The 24,102-nt window shown below is 40.5% G+C and overlaps 1 protein-coding gene across 1 annotated transcript in view; it reads left to right on the forward strand.

Moving 5' to 3' along the window:
• Window positions 1-21,717, forward strand: part of mdfi (MyoD family inhibitor) — a 65,074-nt gene extending 43,357 nt beyond the window's left edge. Inside the window, exons 2-4 of the mRNA XM_008109691.3 lie at window positions 1,277-1,504; window positions 19,435-19,710; window positions 20,121-21,717. Coding sequence (XP_008107898.2) covers window positions 1,277-1,504; window positions 19,435-19,710; window positions 20,121-20,377 — 761 coding nt within the window. The 3' untranslated portion in view covers window positions 20,378-21,717. The remainder of the gene's footprint in view (window positions 1-1,276; window positions 1,505-19,434; window positions 19,711-20,120) is intronic.
• Window positions 21,718-24,102: the final 2,385 nt, after the last annotated feature.

Below are 24,102 nucleotides of genomic sequence, written 5' to 3' on the forward strand. Positions count from 1 at the left end.
TGTTATTTTAAAGCTAAGTGTATTGTTTTAATCTATTTCTGTAAACCGCTCCGAGCCAAACTGGGAGTAGCTGTATACAAGTCTAATAAATAAATAAATAAATAAATAAATAAATAAAAACTTTAAGATACTATGTTTGAAAAGGTCATCATGTTTCCCCGGTTTTCTCTTTGCCATGATAAATATAGAAAGCACCCACATACGTCTAGTTTTTGATAACCATTGTATTCTGAGTCGCTCTCCCAAAAACAACCCCAGTTAATATATGTAGTATACCACAGCGTTTAGTGCATCATAGCACTTGACATAGTAGATGTACACCTATTATTCCAAGATAGGGCCAAGCCTTTTGCCCGCTCATGCTAACTTGATAATGTCTCTTTCCTTCTGTTTTCTCTGCACACTGCAACTTGACATTTCCTTCATTAATTAACCATAGTTTCTCATTACATCCAAACCAGATTGCAAGAACTGGGATAAGCTGTCGTCTTATACCACAATTTGAAATGGGTTTACATTCCAACTTAGGTTTTCTGGTAACTATAGTTATGTGATTTACAATGTAACTAATTCTAAAAATGGGAGGAAATAAACCTGGAGTATTTCTGGAATACAACAAATAATTTCAAAATGTCGTAACTATTTCTCCATCTGAAAAGAAGTGGAGATTCAATACTACAAGATTTAGTATATCTAGGTTGGTTTGGTATAGGTGCCTAGGATATTGGCTAGTATTTCAAAATGGGGTTGATACCAAGGCCCTATATATTGCTAAAGAAACATACATTTATCCCAGTGACACTAATTCTAGATAGTTGAGACAACTAATTGTGCAACCAGTATCCCAGCCTTGATCTGTTGTGTGCATTGAGAAAGATTGGAATTTCTAAAGTTTACACTTAGCCAACTTCTGAGAAAGCACAATGACTTATGCAGTAATTTTTAGAATAGAGTAGTAACCATTTTAGAACTGTAGTTAATTGTTCCTAGAAGTGCTGCATCTTTGTGGACCAAGTAGAACATGAATGGGCAACGATGTAATGGCACAACATGACTTTTCTTTATAATGTATGTGCAAACTGATGTCCTATTACAGTGTGTGTGTGTGTGTGTGTGTGTGTGTGTGTGCATGTACATCTATAATGCAACATTTAAATTGATGTATTATGTTCCTTCATTTATGAATGTGGAAATTTCCAGAATCTCAAAAATAAGGTGAAATGGTTGTCTCTTGAATGAAGTGGGACTGATGTTAGACTCTGCCTTCTTTTTTTAGGTCAAGATACGAATGTCTCTCCATCTTCCATGTCTAATTCAGTGATATCAACGACAACTCCAGATTCTTCAAACCCACCTCACAGTTGTCAAAATCCAACCACAGGAGCGAAGGAAGACGCTCCATCACAAGAACATTCAGCACCTCACAGATCCATGGTGAATGGAATGTCCTCTTCAAAGACAAAATCTGAAGATGGCTTTGTAACAGCAACAGAAGCTGTGACACGTAGGTTTTGCTCACCTTACCCTCATCTTTCTTCTCCCCCTTCTCCCCCATTCCTTCATACGTATACACTGCTAAACCAAATCTAAGGAGAATAGAGTCAGCCCTCTACATTTGCTAAGGTTAGAGTGTAGGGCCACCACAAAAATGGAAAAAGTGAAATATAAACCACACTTTTTTTACCTGAGAAAAGACTTCTCCAGGAAATTCTGGCTCCTCCATAGTGATTCTGGTCAGCCTCCACCAAGCTGACCATGGAATCACAACGGAAGACCTAAATATTCCTAGAGAAGTATTCTCTATAGAAACCTCCAGGTCCTCCAGCATGTCTGTATGATTAACCTCTGGTAGCAGGTTATGTGTGCATTGAGTTACGCTGGAGGAACTAGAGATTCCTGGAAAGAATATTTTGATCAAATTTGTTGATAATCTAAATATAGATATAAATACTGTAAGTAAGTAAGTAAATAAATAAATAAATTCTGGCTCCTCCATAGTGATTCTGGTCAGCCTCCACCAAGCTGACCATGGAATCACAATGGAAGACCTAAATATTCCTAGAGAAGTATTCTCTATAGAAACCTCCAGGTCCTCCAGCATGTCTGTATGATTAACCTCTGGTAGCAGGTTATGTGTGCATTGAGTTACGCTGGAGGAACTAGAGATTCCTAGAAAGAATATTTTGATCAAATTTGTTGATAATCTAAATATAGATATAAATACTGTAAGTAAGTAAGTAAGTAAATAAATAAATAAATAATCGAATCCACAAAAATCCAGTCTGCAAATATGGAGGGTCAGCTTTATTCAGCTTGAAATGGATGGACAATATTTTCAAAACAGGAGGACAATTTGGGGAGGCAGAAGAATCTGTAATGGTGGAAATGAAATTGCCATAGTGACTTTTCATATTTTGCACAAAAAACAATCCCTCCCCCCCCCCCCCATTTTAAAGTTTTGCACAAAAATATCAAGTATTTGCGCAAACGAATTTTCACAAACTGCTCCCCCTCAAAAATGCTTCAAAAAGCCATGAAAGGCCTCATGAGCTCACTGGGGTTGATTTTTTCAGTGGGGTAGACCCATCAGTTTTATTTATTTTATTTATATGCCACCTGTTTTCCACCATAGCATCCAAAGTGGCTATAAGGTGGTTTAAAAAACTTTGTTGGCTTTTAAAGCAGAACAATGCTGCATGTGGTGGCACTGACAATGACTTAAACATTACTTTGTTAAAGAAAAAGGTATCAGTGTAATAATTACTCCTATCCCTATGAAATATTTGTGTGCCATCCCCCAAAGAATTGCAGAAATGTTGCACCCCCACTGCTCTCCCCCCAAAACAACTCGTCACCTGTGAATAAGGCCACAAATGGGGATAGAGATTATCTTCATTCAGCTGCAGTTCTACAAAGACAAATCAGTATTCTCATTTTTAAAAAGCAGGAATCAGATAGAAGCAATTAAATTGTCAAATAGCTATTAACTATATTAATATGAATACTGTGTTTTGTTACCAATAATAAAAGGTTTCCAGCTCTTAGCCATTTTTTCAGTACTCTCTGCCATCTCTTAAACTGATCATAAATGTAGACAATTTTGTTAGTTGGCAAGCCTTTGTCACACACTTTTCAAAATTATTATTACATTTTGGTTTCTGCTGAGTTCTACCCATAATCACTAATGCCTCAGTTATAAAGGAGGGTGCCCTGTTGGTACAACCTCATTTAGGAGTGCAGTCAATAAAACAGAAATAGCTAAATGTGTGTTTATAATGTTTTGTCAGACTGTTGATTTCTTTAAATCATTTTTTATCCCAATTGTATTGCACAGGAGAGCAGAGCCAACACATATTGGCTTGTAAATCTTCCAGTTTCCTACATACTGGAAGAATCTTCTAGTAATAAATTATGTATAGACCTTTAAGTTGTTTGGAAGTGAATACCAACAACACAGAGAACCAGCATTGTTTACTGGTTTAAGTATTAGACTAGAACTTTGGAACTTTCATATCCTCAACCAACTATGGAAACTCAGTGAGTAGCCTAGGGCATGTTACAGTTTCTCAGCCTCAGATGGGGGCAGTGGCAAGCCCCATCTGGACATATCTTTCCAAGAAAGCACTGCAATAAGTTTGTCTCAGGAGTGCCATAAATCAGAATAATCGAAGACACACAATAACAGCAAACCAACAACAATGCATAATTTTCTCGGATTTTATACATGTGCTTCAATAGGATTTTATACAGGTGTTCCAGTAGATAGACTCGTATTGTTCTAATACGAGTCTGTGTCTTTGGGTCTACTCTAGCAGTGAAAAGGAGGCACAGGCCATTTTTCAGGTCACTTCCAGTTCAATTTTCAGCCGACTTTCATTCAATTTTACAGCATAGACTATTTGGAAGATATGTAGAGGAGATTGTGGGAATAAATTCATTTTGAGGAGATTTGGGGACAAAAAAAATCTTCCAGGAGGAGGAATTTGGAGGTGGGCTTCCAAAGAGCTTCACTGTTTGTCGTTTGGGGCTGGTGGATCACATACAACCCACAAACCATACTTTGACTTTCATTCAATTTTACAGCATAGACTATTTGGAAGATATGTAGAGGAGATTGTGGGAATAAATTCATTTTGAGGAGATTTGGGGACAAAAAAAATCTTCCAGGAGGAGGAATTTGGAGGTGGGCTTCCAAAGAGCTTCACTGTTTGTCGTTTGGGGCTGGTGGATCACATACAACCCACAAACCATACTTTGCCTACTCCTGATATACACCTAAGCGTGACAGTAGACCTGGAAGGGTGTTTTGAATGTAGTGTGCTGTGATTTGTGCTTTTTATTTTTAAATTTTGTTGTTTTACATGTCATTTTTTGAAAAAATACAGGAAAACACCTTTTTTTAGGGGGTGCAGTCTATGTTATGTTCAGGGGATGCAAAATTTGCCTCAGATAAGCTGGAGTTGCTCATCCATGGACTACATTTCCATCGTTGTCTGCACTGGCAATGGCTGGTAGTAGTTAAAGTCAAACACCGGATCTTTAAATGAAATAATAATCTCAATATACAAAATGTTCTCTGCCCGTCACAATTATTTCCTGTATTGCCACTGTAACACAGTGAGAGAAGAAATATCTTGTTAGATTGGAACATTTATCTAGAATTGTGTATTAACAAAGTACTATCAGCTACAACTAATGCTCTAATAAATAAGATTGGTTTTCAAGGTGGAGCTGACTCACATTCAATCATCTTGAAAGAACCGTTGATTCAGGATGGTCTGATATTGATCTGGGATACTGACATGTGTTGTTACAAAGTTAGCATCAGAACTTGTCAATTATGTAAAAAATAGTCACCAAACAATCATTTCAGTTTTGAAAGCTTTGGTGAGATGCATAAGGGAGCATAAAGGCAGAGAATATAGAAATATATAGTCATCCCCTCATTCAGTTTCTAGAACCCCTCAATTTTGATGGCTAGCAGTGGCTATGGATCAGTGAGATAAATTATTCTGAACAAAAATTATTCCATGCTTCTAGCACCTTCCCTGAATATTTTTATTCAACACAAATCCCCAAAGAAGGAGGCTTTGGGCTATCATTGCATGTGTTACTGTGTAACCAGTCAAGATTACTCCTCCTCCTCCTCCTCCCTCACATGAGACCTAGTTAATTCTGTTTTATGGCATTCCAACCTAGGATTACCATGGCTGAGTGGGAATCCAATCCTTAGTTTCTCAGAGTCCTAGTCCAACACTGAGATCACTACATTATAGAACTTGCTGGCTGTCAAGCTCTATGAATGTTAAATTCTTCTTTATTTCCCAAAAGGTCCTTCCCTCCCTAAAGTTGTACAAAATCAAGAAATCTCCCTACTGGAGCAAAGGAAAGCAGAAAAGCTTTGTATGAGGCTTCTTGTTGTGCGAACAGATATGTGAACGAAAGGTGACTAAAGAAAGCTGTCCTAGAAATGTCGTCACACTGAGACCACATGGCTGTCTGTGAGCATCTGGTGCTGGGCTGCCTGCCTGTTGATCTTCTGCACTGATGAGTCACTCTGTAGTCATGCTGCACACTCTTTGGAAATGAAGCTTTCAGCTGCTTTGCCCCAGCTGTTTTGTCATCACTACTGTTCTGCTGTAGGTTTATACTCAGACACATGTATGCTGTTTGACAGTGGAATAGGCTGCCTTCTTTGGAGTTTTTAAAGCAGATGTTAGGTGAGCATCTGTCAGGAATGCTTTGATTGTGTATTCATCCATGCAGAATGGGAACAGATTGGATAGCCCCTGTGGTATCTTTTAACTTTCAGATTCTATGCATGGACATACATATAGCTGCTTTTTCTTAAAGTGCGATTGGTGTGATTATCCAGAAAGAAAATCAGCAGAGAAAAATTTTGTGTTAAGAATATATTTTTCAAATATTTTCCTCTTTTCTTTTAGTCTCAGGGGCCATTCTACACAGACACTATAATCCCATTTGGAAGTGGATTAAAACAAACCAGCCAGTGGCACCATTGATCAAAAGGTTCCAAGGCAATTTATAGTTTCCAAAGGACAGTGGCATTCCTGCCAAGGCATTACTTGGCGTGTGCTGCATTTCTAATCCAAAGTCCTCAGCCAAAGTTTCATTTTTGCAATCACAAGGTCAGCCAGTGGCACCATTGATCAAAAGGTTCCAAGGCAATTTATAGTTTCCAAAGGACAGTGGCATTCCTGCCAAGGCATTGCTTGGTGTGTGCTGCATTTCTAATCCAAAGTCTACACAAGTAGAAGAGGGACTTTTACAGTGATAAGAACCCAATTGAACAGGAAATAAGACTTTCAAACCAGGAACAGGTTTCTTCAAATATTGAAAAATAGTGTATTATAAAAAGTTATGAAAATTCGCCAAAAATCATAGGAGACAGGAAACATTCTGCAATTTGTTGAGCAAAGAGTGTGGAATGTGTTCTCCCACTGTACCAAATTTGATGACAATAGCTCAAGAAATGAGGGCGGGAGACCCCCAGAAATGTCCCCCCCGGTTTCCTGTTTTTTGGCGATTGCGCATACGCGTCCGCCATTTTAGAAACATTTTAGAAACATTACGAATTTTCGGAAATATCCAAAAATTTTGGGTGAAACATTAAGAAATAATTTCTATATCGAAGAGCCGGCACCCCCTACTTTAGAAACGAGAATTGAAACATTTTTTCCATCGATCGGACAAGCCTAGTAAAAAGATTACTTAATCATAGTCTGATACTGATCCATGAGGCAGTTTTATGTTCAAAAATATTTAAACAGGAAACATTTCTCTCAGAGCTGTCATGTTTACATGGCATTTTTCTTGGGTATCATTATACAATTCACATTCCTTTTGAGCCATCCCAACCCATCTGCAATAGAATATTTCTTGCTGCTTTCAGAACTTTTGCTTTCAGATAAATAAAATGCCATAATAATAATATAATATAATATAATTTTATTTGTATCCCGCCCTATCTCCCTGTGGGAGCTCAGGGTGGTTTCCAACAAACCAGGCAAACATTCAATGCCTATAAAAATAAAAATAACTTAAACAGAAAGAACAACACTACATATTGTACAACAGAAAGTTAAAATAAGCAATGTACATAGGATAATTACAATAACAATCATGGAGCTGAACAGTACAACTACTGGAGTGTTGTGTTTGGATAAGGAAGGCACTGATTGAAATCTTGGCTCCATCTTTTTGCTCACTACATGGTCTTGGTTAGCTTATTTTACCATTCACTTGTACCCGCCAGAACAACTGTGAGGATGAATGTAAAATAGAAGCCATTGGTAACCAAAAAGCAAATGTTTTATTTAAACTGCAATGCATTGGTGAGCTTATGTTCCTATGTTATACATCATTTTAATGTTATTGCTAGTTTAATTCCATTTAATGGTGACTTTTTGTGTGTTTAAACTGTGATGTGTTTTAATCAACTCTGAATCCCCTTTCTGTAAAAGAAAATGGAATAACAATATCAATATTGATATCAATAATATTCTGCCCATCCTCTAGATAGCTTGAAGTTTTAAATAATTCAGAGAGCTTTCTAGCCAACTGGGAATTTGAATTCACTCTAGCCTAATGCAACTACTGCCAGAGCGGGTCCAACAATGAGGCGAATTAAGCGGTCGCTTCGGGCGCAAAACATACAGGGGCGTAGTCGAGACTGCTTTTTCTGTTGATTTGTTGTAAAACATGATGTTTTGGTGCTTAATTTGTAATATCTTAATGTAATATGATGTTTAATAGGCTTTTCCTTAATCCCTCCTTATTATCTAACATTTTCGCTTATCCAACGCTTTTATTTTTCAGTGATTGGTTTGGGGGGGGGTGTGTGCCAAAATTCTGTTCGCCTACACTTGAAAAATACCTAGGGCCGCCTCTGACTACTGCACTAGTTCACAAGGAAGCACAAGAAATAAATGAAATATGTTCTACATAGTTTAAAGATCTGCATGTGAACCTTACGCTCTGCTAATGCATATACCCCTGGCCCCCAACATATTTTAAAACCCCAAAACAGACTCATATAAGCATTCTATGCTTCAACATGAGCAGCCAGGATAAGAAAAGGTCTTGTTACTACCACCACCAATAGCCAGATGCACAACAATGACATCAGTACTGAGGTTTGATGGAGTTCTTCAGAGGGCTGCAACCACTATTGGGAGCTATTGCCAGATGTTTCCAATTCAGAATGTTTACATTGAAACATGTAATGCTGGTTTGAGGTGGCTCTGGGACTTTAAAATAAGCCAGGAAGGGTGGCTTTGGATGCTGCTTCTGAAAAAAATCACATCTCTACATGTAATAGACACTTGTGTGTGTGTCCCAATCTGAATTCCAGCTAAAATGTTTTAACATATAAAAGATGCGTACATGTGTAAATTGAAGCTGTGGCCTGCAAAAATGCAGCATTGAATCAAATTGATTGGATGTTTATATACTTCATTAACTAACCTTTTAAAGAATAATGACTGACATTCATGATCACATCCATGCAGTGAGTACCAAAGACAGAAAGTTGGCCCCAGTATCTGCTGACATTGCTTACACCTGATTTAAATATTTAAAGCTTTGGCTTGATTTCCCCATTTTGTTTCTCTCTCATCCAAACTGAGTATATGTAGAACTTTTTGCTCCTTTGGATAGCCTTGCCTAAGTGGCGTTCCCTGTGGATTGTACCAGTGGATCTTCAGGCTACTTGCCCTCTTTCACCCATGAATCAGAGAGACCTTTAGAAGCAATCCAAGCTGCTAATGGTGTATTGGGTGTTGGCCTGCTTTGTGCAAGAAGTCTGTGTTGGAGAGCAAGGGGAAAATGTAATAAATGGCTGGGAACAAAATTCTTATCATCAGTGGAATTCCCACCTGTAATTATCTGATTAGGGGATTCGCCACTCTATAATTTCATCCCTGAAATAATGATGATTATAATGGTTCACTCATGCCACTGCAGTTAAGGTCATGTCAGTGTGTGAACCCATATTCTCATGGGTTTCATTTGATCTCAGCTGGTGAAATTCATTCTCTGCCTTAAGCTGGAATTGAAAGCTAGATGGACGTGTCTATAGCAAGGGTCTGTCCTTCCCAGAAAAGTTTAAAATATAGGGAAACGATCTGTCTCCATCAGATGGGGGCAATAAGTGCACTTGGATACTGCAAGCCATTTGCATTAAGTGCAAGACTTTAATGTGTGGTCACTGTTCGCATGCTAATGGGTGGTATCTCTGTTAAGAGAGAGAAACCTGACAATTGGCATGCTATCCAAATGAAAACGGCAGCACATTTCAGAATGCCGATCATTCCATATGCAGTTTTCAGATGGATCAGAAACAAGGTACATTATTTAATATACAGTTTGATTTGAAAAGCTGTTGTGTTGGCAAGAAGTTTGCTGATATAAAAGAGTAAAATAGTTGAGGATTGTGGCCATGGAACTTAGCCATGACAGGGTATGACAGAGCAAGCTTGGCGAGGTCCAAAGGTCATTGGCAGTCTTCTTATTTATTAACTCAACTCATTAGCCCTGAATAAAGGCTCTCTACATCTTGCGATAGTTGTGGGATAATATTGGGATGAAGCTGCACATTACAACAAGTATTATTTTAGAAATGTAAAATTGATATTTTTCTGATGAATTGTCTGGTTGATCCATGATTTTTTCATCCAAAGTTTTGGTATTGGGTGCCATTTATACGAAGATGACATCCAACTCTACTACTCTTTTCCACCTGATGCCAAAGATACCATCCTGACCTTGAACCGGTGGCCGGGAGGGCCTTTGCACATTTAAAATTTGTGCACCACCTGCGCCCATACCTTGAAAAACCTGATCTGGCCATGGTAGTACACACCTTAGTCACATCCAGGTTAGATTACTGTAAAGGGCTCTATGTGGGCTGCCCCAGAAGAGCATTCAGAAACTTCAAATGGTTTAAAGGTCAGCTGTTAGACTGCTTATGGGAGCGGGATGTAGAGAAAGAACTACTCAGCTCCTGAAGCAGCTACACTAGCTTCCGGTTTGTTTCCGGGAGCAATTCAAGGTGTTGGCTTTAGCCTATAAAGCCCTATACAGGTCATGCCCAGCCTACTTAAGCCTACCATATCTCCTTCTGCCAACCCACTTGAGCCATGAGATCCTCAGGAGAGGCCCTTCTCTCAGTCCCACCATTATCACAGACGTATTTGGTGGGAATGAGAGAGAGGGCCTTTTCGGTGGTGGCCCCCGTGGCTCTGGAGCTCCCTCCCTAATGAAGCACAGCCCCTGCCTTACTGTTATTTTATTCGCAAATTAAAACCTTTCTGTGGAGCCAGGCCTTCCCAGACAAATGATAATAAGCACTGCCAGTCTGATAAATATTTTGATAATATTTGACAAATAACTTCAGTGGCCGGAGGTTATGGATATCTTTAAATGGTGCTTGCTGTAAGTTTTTAAATTGTTTTATTTGATATGTTAATTGGGTTTTTTATATTGGGATATGATGTTTTAACTGATTATGTATTGTGATCGGATGTATTTGCGGGATAGAAATGTATAAATGATGATGATGATGATGATGATGATGATTATTATTATTATCAGTTGACATGTTTCAAATGTGCTCTTATATGGCCATTTTTTGCATCAGCTAAAAAACAAAACATACACCTCCGAAATAATTAAGAAATAACAATGATAGTTGGTGCTCCATGAGTGTGAAGGATCTCACTGAGTGGCTATCTGCTATGGATAATATAAGCTCGCCAATAGAAGAGTAATACATAGAAAAATCTGGACCTCATTTTTCCAATTTTTAGACAAAATCTTTAGAGCACCATACTTTTTTTAATGAGATCCTTACTGTTCAACAATAACAGTTGCTCTCTATATGTAAAAGAATCTGTAGGGAAGTTCCATTTATCCAGGGTAGAGTATTGTGAAATGGTGTGTGTACATGGGCATGCTATCATGTTTGGAACACAATACAGAGTCAGAGCACTGGTGCAGCTAGCTCTTTATTTTCAACTCCAGGATCTCGGGCAGAGTTCTTTCTAGCACCATGTGAGAATGAAGTACCATATTCATGGCCTACAACTGCTCCTCTATGTGCTTTTGATGGATTTTATACAGTGTCTTCTCTTAAACTTAATTCTTCCACTGCTCAGAGAGCATGTGGAAGAAATTACCAAAGAAGGTGCCTTGCGATTCGAATATTCTGGATCTTGATCGAGAGTCCTGCAGCAGGAGGGTGTGAAGATACAATGATTTCCTCTTCTGGCAATAGCATGTGAACACACATGGATGTTGCCTTATGTCATCACCACTAAACTGATGATCATTATCAGCAAACAATACTGATCTCCATTTTGGCAGGTGTCAGGGATGAAGGGAGGAGTTCAGTTCAGTTTGGATTTATACATTCCGCTCTATGGATCAGGCTATGTCTCCAAAATCAAGTCATTGCCTCCTCTTCTCCATGCTCAGGCCAAGGAAACAGCAGCTAATACATTTCCCAATGCCTCCAGTTTCATTTCTCTTCTCGTTTGAGTCCATGTGAGTCAAAATAGAACCTTGTGTAAACTTTGCACTCTTTGGTAGGCTATCCAGACCAGAGAAACCAAGGTTGCCTTCTTGCCACCTACTGTGCATTGCCTGGCTCCTCAGTAGCTGGAGACAAGAAACATCTTGTGTTTGAAGGCTGTGTGCAATGCCTTCAGGATGACTCAGTCTGGCCCTGTCCAGCAGACACCCCAGAGAGAATATAGCTTCTGTTCCCGGGATTGGCTCAAGGTGCCTTCTGCCCTCAAGCCTTTCTGCTGAATCACTGCTTGTTTACAGATCAGAGAGAGGAGAGAAATGTAAAGTCTAGCAAAGAGAGAAAGAGAAGCAGAAATCTTAGATGGGACTTAGATGGGTTTGTTTGTTTGTATTGTGCCCAATTGCATCCTTTTAGTTTGCCCCATCCTGGTCTAGACTCCATCCGTTTAGAAGCTGCATACAAGAGGTCCAGTGGTAATTTGTACTTGGGCTCCTCAAAATATCTCTCTAAGTCAAAACAATTCAGTTTATTGTTTCATGAATCTGGAAATTCCAAATGATAATTTGTATTCTCCTAAGCAATTTTAGGAACACTTTATATATACAAGAATCATTTCTGCTATGCCCAAATTACAGGGAGAATTGACCACATAAGACTGCAGGGTTTTGCTAAAATGGGGTGGAGTGGGGAGTTTGGATGGATTTCATCCTTTCCTGATACTGCAATCTAGTGTGTGTTTGTGTGTGTGCACATATCATGTATGAAGAATGCTTAATTATATGTGTTTTACCACAAATCCATATATTTGAGAAGCCTTGACTAATTGAATTTGGGAAACCCTGTCCAAGTATAACTTTCTATCACATGCATAGGCAATGAATGTGGGTTTGCTGTATACATAGCTACTCCGTTATTACTCTTTCTAGATTGCTATTTACATTAAACGAGATCATGATTCCCTTCAGGACATATTCAAAGTATATAATTGTCTAAAATATGGGTAGATTACCACGAGGGACAATTCTAACTGGACAGGGAAATTTTGGTACAAATTGATTATCTACATGTTAAGCATTTGTGTTCTTATGTTAAAATGGAATGTAAAAACCCAGTGGCACAGAGGATTAAAACGCTGAGCTCCTGAACTTGCTGACCGAAAGGTTGGCGGTCCGAATCCAGGGAGTGGGATGAGCTCCTGCTGTTAGCCCCAGCTTCTGCTAACTTAACAGTTCGAAAACATGCAAATGTGAGCAAATCAATAGGTACCACTCCAATTGGAAGGTAACAGCACTCCATGCAGTCATGCTAGCCACATGACCTCGGAGGCGTCTACAGACAATGCTGGATCTTCGGTTTAGTAATGGAGATGAGCACCAACCCCCAGAGTCGGACACGACTAGATTTAATGTCAGGGGAAAACCTTTACCTTTGCTTAAAAAAGAATAGAAAGAATGGCCTTCCTGAAAACATGCTTTCTATTTAATATGGGGAAATTCGATTTCTTACAGCATTTCTAATGTGTACATTTATTGAAGTTTTACTGATGACACATTTATTTATCCATCCTTCCCATCTTTCTCACAGCATGAGACCCGAGGAAGGTTACAAAAAATTAAAAATGTACATTTTTTTACGCATCATTGATCTGCTGCTGCAACAGAGAAATGATGTATTTATTTAAATTTGATGAATTAATTTTTAAAATGTAACCTGTTTGATGGCATCAGGGAACTTTTAGAGATCTTGAATATTAGGGTTTCAATAATAAAATGACACACTTTTCTGGGGTTATTTTTTCATTTCTAATTGTGATTTTTTTTCTGTCACAATTTTAACCTTTACTCTGAAGCAGCAGCGTTCAGACACTGATGAGAAATAAGACTGCCCATAGGAATAATAATAATAATAATAATAATAATAATAATAATAATAATAATAATAATAATTGTGCGGTTTTCTGGCATTGTATATTTCTGCTGCTTCTGTGACTGTTCATTTGGGTTTTGATGATTCCGTAGCCCACTTGTCGATGGATGTCCAGAATCAGCAGCATCCACCGCGGTCCTTTTTATCCTGGGCGACGACCGAGCCAGTATTTCGTTTGGGTTTGATCCTCCATAATGCTAATGGGTTAGGTGCTCTTAGTTCTGCTCCTCAGCTGAGGCCTCTCTGGCTTGGTTGGACCTGCCGGTAGTTACACTTCCGCCAGCACAGCCCTCAGTCATCATTGGAGCAGTTAAGCCCCCCCACCACATCAAGGTGGCACCTGCGGCAGCTGCTGTAAGAAAATTGCACAGACAGACTACAAACAGAGGCACAACTGTGTGGCCCAAATGATCCATTGGAACTTATGCCTCAAGTACCACCTGCCAGCAACAAAGAACTGGTGGGATCACAAACCAGCAAAGGTTGTGGAAAATGAACACGCAAAGATACTGTGGGACTTCCGAATCCAGACTGACAAAGTTCTGGAACACAACACACCAGACATCACAGTTGTGGAAAAGAACAAGGTTTGGATCATTGATGTTGCCATCCCAGGTGACAGTCGCATTGATGAAAAACAACAGGAAAAACTCAGCCGCTATCAGGACCTCAAGATTGAACTTCAAAGACTCTGGCAGAAACCAGTGCAGGTGGTCCCGGTGGTGATGGGCACACTGGGTGCCATGCCAAAAGATCTCAGCCGGCATTTGGAAACAATAGACATTGACAAAATTACGATCTGCCAACTGCAAAAGGCCACCCTGCTGGGATCTGCACGCATTATCCGAAAATACATCACACAGTCCTAGACACTTGGGAAGTGTTCGACTTGTGGTTTTGTGAAACGAAATCCAGCATATCTATCTTGTTTGCTGTGTCATACAACGTCGTTGTGTCAATAATAATAATAATAATAATAATAATAATAATAATAATAATAATAATAATATGCCTACCAGAATCTCCCAACACTGGGGTTCTGGAATTTGTAGTCAAACAGGAATAGCTCACAGTTTTGCTTTGTCGCCACATGTTATACCAGCAGAGCAATGATGTGTAAAAATGATGTGGGTGGAACAACAAAAAGCTGCTGCTCCCATTCCAGTGACTATTTCTACTTAACATTTCACTATACTTTTTTTTCATTGAAAATGGTGTGTGTGATCTTGCTGTACAAACATATTTTCCATTCAGTTGTCTGAAAACCTTAGTTCAGGCTCATTCATGAACATGTAGATTTGAAGAGAAAATATGCATTGAAGCAGTGTATGAAAAAGCTAAAAATATATCTATGGCTATGTCATATCTAGAACTCTAATCCAAAATGTTGGATTGAGATCTAAAACAAAGGATTTTGAAATTGCCACCCACTTCATGGTACCTTTAGGAAAATAACTGTCACCATCATGCCACTTCTCCATTAGGCTGATTTTTTGTGAATTTATAATTTGCAACAAGAGCGTATTGTTTTGCATATTCTTAATATTGTGGTCAGTTAGCATTTTGGTCCAAAAAATTATAGAGTACTGCCTTATTTGATTATATTTGCTTATATTCCTTATATATGGCACCTTTTCAAATAATCTCTATTGGAGCAAAAAGAGCTAAACTGACACACTGAGACCTGTAATTACAGTTGTTCTTTTCTTCTTTCAGGTCTGGTGGTTGAAGATTTAGATGAGAAGGGTCTAACAGGCCAGCACTAGCAGAGATATTTCTAACTGGACCCTGAGAAGGAAATTTAGCTGTATAAAATGGGGACGCCCATTTCCCAAAGCTCCGCACATATCCTCCCTGTCATTAACACCAAGAAATTCTAGTCTCTCCACCATTACCACCAAGAAAGAATGAAAAACAATTTTAGGAGCCACAATGCCTGCATTATTTAAGCAAATTTGTCCCAGATGTCTTTTACATACCAACTAAGATGGTTTCAGTGTTTGTTTTGTGCCGTGTTTCTCAATGCAGTAATTTTCTAGTAGAGATGGGGAATTTGCAGTTCTCCAAGTGATGTTGGATTGCAGGCCTCATTAGCCCCAAGTGAGGAGAGCTTCACTCCAACACTATCTAGAGAGTCATGCAGCCATTTGCCTTCTTTTATATGCAAGTGCTATTGAAGCAAAGTGGAATTACATTACTTCCAAATAAATAGAGCTTGGTTGGTATATGGTATCAAATTATGTTGTTCCAACTTTGAGGAGCAGTTTAGGGAGCTCAATATGTTTAACTTGGAAAAGAGAAGGCTAATATTAGGAAGAACTTCCTGATGGTAAAAGCTGTTTGACGGTTAAACATGCTGCCTTGGAATATGGTGGTCTCCTTCTCTGGAGGTTTTAAGCAGAGGCTGGATGGTCATCTGCCAGGAGTGCTTTGGTTATATATTTCTGCATGGCAGGGGATTGGCTGGATGTCTGTTGTGGTTTCTTCCAACTCTATGAATCTATGAAAGACATGCGGTAGTTGTTAATTATTTTCTGCTTTTTAAGCTTTAAAAAGTCATACTGATTTGTCTCTGAATATCTGTGCAACTGCCTGACTTAGAATCATAAAATAATAGAGTTGGAAGAGACCACATGGGCCATCTAGTCCAACCCCCTGTATGCAGGAAAAGCACAAAGTATTCCTGACAGGTGGCCATCCAGTCTCTGTTTAAAAGTTTCCAAGGAAGGCGCTTTCACCACACTCCAAGGCAGAGAGTTCCATAGTTGAATAGCTTGTACAGTCAGGAAGTTCTTCCTAATGTTCAGGTGGAATCTCCTTTCCTATAATTTGAACCCATTGCTCCTAGTCCTAGTTTCCAGGGCAGCAGAAAACAAGCTTGTTCCTTTCTTCCTTATGACACCCTTTCACATATTTATACATGGCTATCATGTCTTCTCTCAACCTTCTCTTCTGCAGACTAAACATACCCAGTTCTTTAAGACGCTCCTCATAGGGCATGATCTCCAAACCTTTGATCATTTTAGACACCCGCCTCTGAACACCTTCCAGCTTGTTGTGAACTTGTTTGGCTATTTGGACTTGTTTGGCTTGTTTGACTTCAGAGACACTGAAAGAAGTCTAAGCTTCAATAGATATATATTAACTAGAATAGGATAGAATAGCTTTATTGTCATTATGCTATTGCACAACTAAATTAAATGTTTTCCCCAGCACACACTACAAAACAATACACCTATCCCTCCACATCCCAACCACCAACACACAGCCCCCAATGCCATATTAATGGGAAAGTATTCTTAACATTCTTACCACTGTTAGTGCCACGGCACAGGATAACAAAGACAAGGACAAACAGACTGAGACATAGCTTTTATCCTAGAGCTGTGGCTATGTTGAACTCTATGGTATCACCCTTTAAAGTTCATACTGTGATATTTTTTAGTATCTGTATTATGGAAGTGCCTTTATTAAGTCAAGCAAAAAAAGCATACAGATCAAGGCAAGTTGTTGAGCCCTCCATGCTTTCTCTTCAAAAAACAGACAGGAAAAGTGAGGAATGATGTTCTCTATCAGGTCTGCATGCTATCTTAAGATGTAATAGTGAGGAACGCTATACAGAAACTCAGATTGGACTTAACAGCTACTAGTTCTTACCCTGAGTTGTTTCTTGGAAGAGATAAAGCAATAATAGACAATAATTTTGATTCTCCATTTCAAAAATAACTGCGCATACATTAAAAACTGATATTCTTCATCTAATCAAAGATATTAGTCTTTATCTGTGCCAGAGACCTTCACAACAGAAAACTTTAGGTTGAAAGCAAAGAGTTTTCATAAAAAGAACTTTGGAACTACTTCACAGGTGGCAAAACTTCTGCATAGAAACTGCTCCATACTTCCCTTTTCTATTCGAAGGAGGATAATTTTAGTGACTGATAAACAAAGATAAAGCCAAGGATGGAACAGAAACCTTGAAAAGGTTCCACATTAGGAATATTTCCTGCTGCCATGTCATTACTTTTCACAATCAACTGGAAATGAAATTGAAATTCAATTTTCTGAACTGTACTCTGCGTAATACTCTAATATCCAGAAAACGGAGGCTTAATCCAGTCAAGACTACTTGTATCTTCCATTGTAAAGATTTCCACATTTTTGTATTATGCTGCTGCTGCTGCAGAAATAAGTCTAAAGAATGTATTACAGTATAAGCTGTTGTGGGCTACCACCCACTTACACAGATGCATGGAGTGTTGTTCAGACTTTCAATCATATATACAATACATATGGTTGTGGGTGGGTTTGTAAAAGAGCTTGGAATCTGTTATTCTGAAATAATTGGATACTTGTTAGGCTGTAATTTAGGAAGAATTTGTTGGTGTTACGTATTTTTCAAAGAGTGCTGTGTTAATTTTTAAAACATTCCTTTGTAGTTGCTTTTAAAAAAATATTTTAAAATGTTTAAAAACACAAAAAAGGCAAAAAGTATTCAACCATCATTTGTTTTCTACCTCTTTCTCTCTCACACACACAATCTCAAAAAAGTGTTGTGTTGCATGTAAGTCCTTCCAAGCTCTGGTTTGCAGAAAGAGAGGACCTGAGAAATTACATGCAAAAATTAACTCTGACAACTGCATTACTAATTGTAAAGATCCCTTTGCATTAATAATGCTAGCTATTCACCAAACTGTCCTGTGTGATCACAACTTGTTATAATTGGTAAATCACACAACTGTGCTATCCTACTGCCCATCCTGAACAATTACAGCATTCCCTTATGTGATAGACCTATTACTGCCTAAAAGCACCCTTCACCTTTCCATCTTAAGCAATTATTCACTAGCAAAAAAAAAAAGCCAGGCTTCAAGGGTGGAAACTTGCTACAAATCTAGAACCAGAGGTTTGACTTGCGTTGAGCGATTCTTGCCACTTTTCCCATCCCCACCTGGGCCTCCCTCACCCCTGTGACACCATAAGGACCAGCCCTTTGCTTTCATATTTGTGCCTTGTATAATGCATGGCAGACATACTAAACATAGACATCCTATTTACAAATATCCACGCTTGGGTAAATTGCCACTTAAGATTGTTGTAATGCACTATGCATGGGGCTGCCATTGAAAACAGTCCAGAATCTCAGGTAAAATGGAGTAGCAGAATTCTTAGTGTGGACTTGGAAATTTAAGCATCTTATGCTAGTGCTTTGTCAAGTATGCTGGCTTCAGGTCTATTCTGAATCTAGTCCAAATCCTCACTAGCTTGGAACCATGTAACCCTCCCATATTAATCTATGCACATCTTGGGATCATGATTGGAGGTCCTTTGTCAAATGCCACTACCAGAGAAATTGTCTTCTCAGTGGTTGTATCTAGGTTATGGCATCCTCTTCTCCATAAAAACCTACCATGGATTCCTTTAAATACTAAATGAAAAAGTTCTCAGTAATCTTTAAAGGGCTCCTTTACATCTTTTCATGGAATCTTGGCACCTTTTGAAGTTTTGCGACTTCGGTCTGTCTGTTTAGATTGTTTGTTTTAATGAATAATAATCAATGATTTTTCTTACAGCCATCAGGGGGGAAGGAAAACATTCTGAGAATAAAAAGAACCACGATGGGTTAATGGAAACATGTGTGCCCTGGTATCTGCTTTTAGTTTGTTGGAGAAGACTCAGTCAATGTTATATTTCTGGATGAGGGATGTATTACTAATATTCTGAAATGTATGGTTCTTTTCATTTTTTTAACTTATTTTAAATATAAATATGACAGAAAATATGGGAAGGGGAATGTGGAGAGACAATAAATACAAATTAAGTTCTCAAAAGAAGGAAGGCAAATTCCCATTTAGAATGCAAATCTAAACCTTTTTGAGTATCAGATGCTTTCCTCAATATATTTATTTTATGATTGTATAGGTACTGTGTTCAGATATGTTTCTCTCTGTCCCCAACAGGCCAACCCCAGGGCCGGGTAACTGTCCGGAGTCCTCCAGCTTCAACTTACGTCCCTCTGCTGCAGAATGGTGCTGGACCTGTTTCAGATGAGCTTGGCAGTTCAAATGGCGAGGCTGGAAATGGTGCCTTGTGTTCTGAACTCAGGTCACTCTCAGGCTCCCAGAAGCCTCATCGGAAGCTACAATCACATCACTCCATCAACAGTCAGATCAGCAAAAAGAGCAAAGGCAGCTCCAAATCTGCATCCTCTCAAATTCCTACTGAAGCACAGGAAGGTACTTCTCCCCTTTCCTCAATATTTTGGAAGTACTGTTTAGAGTTTGTTTGCTTTTTCAGGCTTTGTGTAAGAGGGAGAGAGATTAAGAGAAAAAGAACCAGCAGAGGCATTGATGACCTTCATTATTCTTTTAGACCCTAGCCACCTGGAATAGGTGCAGTCAATGCCAGGGTTGGTACAAGACTTTTTTGCTGTCTGAGGCAGACAAGATAGTTCCTCCCATGTTCATGTACAACCAGACTAACAGCTGGTAAAACATTAAAGCCACACCCTTGCAAAACCCTGCCATGCTCCAGCTATGCTCAATGTCACCTGCCATCTTTTTGCTTTCCCATTCTCATTTTGCACATGCCCATCATGGCCACCATGTTGCCTGCTTTTGGTTATTCTATTTCTTTCTGCTTCCAGATTGCTGTGTCCACTGCATCCTCTCCTGCCTCTTTTGTGAGTTCCTGACCCTCTGCAACATCATGCTGGACTGTGCCACTTGCGGCTCCTGCAGCTCTGAGGATTCTTGCATCTGCTGCTGTTGCTGTGGCTCTGGGGAATGCGCCGATTGCGACCTGCCCTGTGACATGGACTGTGGCATTATAGATGCATGCTGCGAGTCAGCTGACTGCCTGGAGATCTGCATGGAGTGCTGTGGCTTGTGCTTTTCTTCTTGAAACTGGGAGCCAGATCGCATTCCTTAAACACAGGGGTCTAGCCATGAACTGGGTACAGGAGGGAGAGACCTTGGCCATAATCTCTCTCTTATTCTCTCCTGCTATCAAATGACGAGGCCCATAGAAGCTAAGTTTAAAGCAGGAGATGAGCCCAGCATGGACTCATCTGGAACCAAAGTCCTGCTTTTTACCAGACTGACACAAAAGATTTGCAGGACTCTTGAAGCTCACATAGTGGATATGGTTCTCTCTCTGTATCTCTCTCTCCCCTTCTCACCAGATTCTTCCTAATGGAAGCTGGCAAATAACAGTGTTCCTGCTGCCTGAGCCAAGAGCAGGGAAGGAATATCTGCACAGCCAGCTTTGCTGCTTGTCAAGGATCAGGAGCATCCACACGAGGCCAAAGATCACCTTCAAGCTATACTGCCAGTGTTTTAGGATGCCAGTAAGCTATGCCATCTACTGGCCAACAAGTCCAGCCACCACCATCTAGCTACTAGAGAAGTTTTTTCTAGCTCTAGAGTGTTACTGGCTGCCGAAAGTGCCTTAAGTGTAGTGGTGCTGCCAATTAGTTGGCAGTCATGCTGGCTGCTGACTGGCTCTTGAGCCCCTTGGCGCCCAAAGGAATGGCAGCTAGCCTAGTGTGCCAAGAAGGAATGCTTTCACACAGCTGCTGTGGGCCAATCCCTGTCACTGTAGCTTCAGCTGAGTTCTTCCAGTGGTGCGATGAAAGGAAGCCAGATACCCAGAACAGCCTTTAACCCAGTGAGAAAAAGAACTGGAGAGACTTCCCTGGGAGCTGGCATGTTCTCCGAACCCTTCAAAAGGAACCATATCTCATCCCTTCCCCACTTCTTCCTCCACCTCTGAGTCATCCTTTTGGATATTGGTGGTGTGATTGGATAGTTCTCCAAAAGCTAAGAACACACCACTCTCCACTGCCAGATGTGCTCATTCAAGGGCTTCTTGGCTATTCTGCCGCCTGCCAGAGATATCAAGATGCTGTTTAATAGGCTGGAGATGCAGGATATTGGTGTGGCAGAGACCAGAGAAGCTGCCACTCTTTGTCTTTCCCCACAGCAGACAAAATGCTAAGCCTGGCTCAAAGGCACAAGTCAGTTTCATCTCCTCTTAGCAAGATATTGGACACTGATGTGACAGCATTCCAAGTGAGCCATCCAACTTGGTAGGATGCCTTGGACCAGGAGGTGGGACAACTTGTACCAACTGAAATATGAGCAGGTCTACCATACTGAGTCCCCTGATTCCTTTTAATATGGGAACTGTTTGTATTTTGTTCATTCTTATTTGTTACTGTAAATAAAGTTTTTTTTCATTTCTGTCTCAGAAGAATTTTTTTCCAGTATTACACACCAACCATAACACTTTGTAAAAGTATCCCATACAGAGTAAATTAAGAGGTTGTAAGTTTATGTTTACAGTGCAAATTTTCTGGGTGTGACCTGAGTGAATTGTGTGGGAAGGGACAATCTACCCAACACCCTGCTGGTGACATATGCTTGCTTAACCTGGGGATAAAACACTCAGGTTAGGTCTAGTCTAGCAGCCAATTGTACTATAGCTAGTAAAACTGGTTGGGCAAATCAAATGGGATGCACCTATTACGCTTCACAAAAGTACTCAGACTGTATCTGGATTTCGTGGAAGTCATAAAATTTCTTACCCACAAACAATAGGACACATACTTACAGAAGGCATGGAGTCATGACATGCTTTCATAGAATGGTTGTGTATGGGGACAAACTGCAGCACTAAGACAACATTGCACAACACTGCGTAAGAGTCCATCTTGATAAAGATGGAGACTTTTTGGAGACTGTGGGCCTTATTGCACTACACTGTTATAGTGCTATTATTCCACTTTAACTGCCATAGCAACATCATATGGAATGCTGGGATTTGTAGTTTAGGAAGGAGCATTTATAAATTCACAGGCACAATAATAAATAATAATAAATAAATAAAACTTTATTTATATACTACTCTGTCTCCCCAAAGGGACTCAGGATGGTTTCCAAAGAGTACAAATACAAATACAAAACAACATACAATAAAATATAACAAAAATACATCATAAATAAAACACAGCAATTTCAGTTAAAAAACAATCACAGTGACAGCCTTCGATCAAGGGGTGGGAAACATTAGTCAGGGCGAGGCTGGCCTTAATCCATTTTAAGGGTAGATGAGAACTTATATACCTATCTTAGGGGCAGGTGATGAGCAGTATACCACAATCTGATTCAAGTGAAAACTAATCTTGATCAAAAACCTGCCTAAACCACCAGATTTTTAGTGCTTTACGAAAAGTGGGTAAGGTGGGGGCCTGTCTAATCTCTTTAGGGAGAGCATTCCAGAGCCAGGGGGCCACCCCTGAGAAGGTCCGTTCCCTCATCCCCACCAAACGTACTTGGGACAATGGTGGGAGTGAGAGAAGAACCTCCCCAGCTGATCTCAAAGCCTGCACCAGTTCATAGGGGGAGATGCGATCACGGAAATAGGCAGGGCCCGAGCCGTGTAGGGCTTTATAGGTAAGTACCTGCACCTTGAATTGGGCCCAGCAGTTTATCAGCAGCCAGTGGAGCTGCTTCAACAGGGACATTGAGTGCTCCCTATAACCAGCTCCCATCAGAAGCCTGGCTGCCAACCTTTGAACCAGCTGGAATTTCCGGACCATCTTCGTGGGCAGCCCCACGTAGAGAGCATTGCAGTAGTCCAATCTGGATGTAACCAAGGCATGGACCACTGTGGCCAAGTCAGACTTCTTGAGGTATGGTCGCAGCTGGCGCACAAGTTTTAGTTGTGCAAAGGCCCTCCCGGCCACCACCGACACCTGAGAGGGGGATGTGAGGGTGATCTGGCTGTGACATCTGTCACCCCATTGATCTCCAGGGTTGATTTGGCTGATCTGGCTGGCTAGGCGGGTGTCCCCTTCCTCCCTCACTGCTCCATGTGCGTCCCTCCCAAAGCTGTGCACTCGGTGAAAGAGGACGATGTCCCAGGTATAGAAGGACTGTACCGAGGTCTCCAGTCTTCGGTCCCGGGTATACGATAGCTGCGCTCCCCTGCTAGAACCTCCAAACAAGCTCAAGGACCCCTGAGACTCAAGTGTTAGTGTTTAGTCCAGGAGGACCCCCAAGCTGCGGACCTGCGCCCTCAGGGGGAGTGCGACCCTGTTGAGCACAGGTTGCCACCCATAACCCCGATTGGTCCTGCGACTGACCAGGAGGACCTCTGTCTTGTCTAGATTAAGCTTCAACTTGTTAGCCCTCATCCAGTTTGACACAGCTGCCAGGCACTGGTTTAGAGTCTGAGCGGCTTCCTTGGAGTTTGGTGGAAAAGAGTAGTAGAGTTGGGTGTCATCTGCGTAGAGGTGGCACCAAACTCCAAAACTCCGGATGACCTCACCCAGCGGTTTCATGTAGATGTTAAAAAGCATGGGGGGCAGAATGGAACCTTGTGGGACCCCGCAGGTCAAAGGCCAGGGGTCCGAGCAGGTATCCCCCAGCTTCACCAACTGGGTGCGATCCCTCAGGAAGGAGCAGAACCACTGCAAACCAATGCCCCCAAGACCCATTCCTGAGAGCCATCCCAAAAGAATGCCATGGTCGATGGTATCGAATGCCACTGAGATGTCCAAGAGAACAGTAGGCATGCACTCCCCATCCAGCTCTCTGTGGAGGTCATCCACCAAGGCTGTCTCA

This window comes from Anolis carolinensis, chromosome 4 (assembly GCF_035594765.1).
Source record: "Anolis carolinensis isolate JA03-04 chromosome 4, rAnoCar3.1.pri, whole genome shotgun sequence".
Taxonomy (NCBI): Eukaryota; Metazoa; Chordata; class Lepidosauria; order Squamata; family Dactyloidae; genus Anolis; species Anolis carolinensis.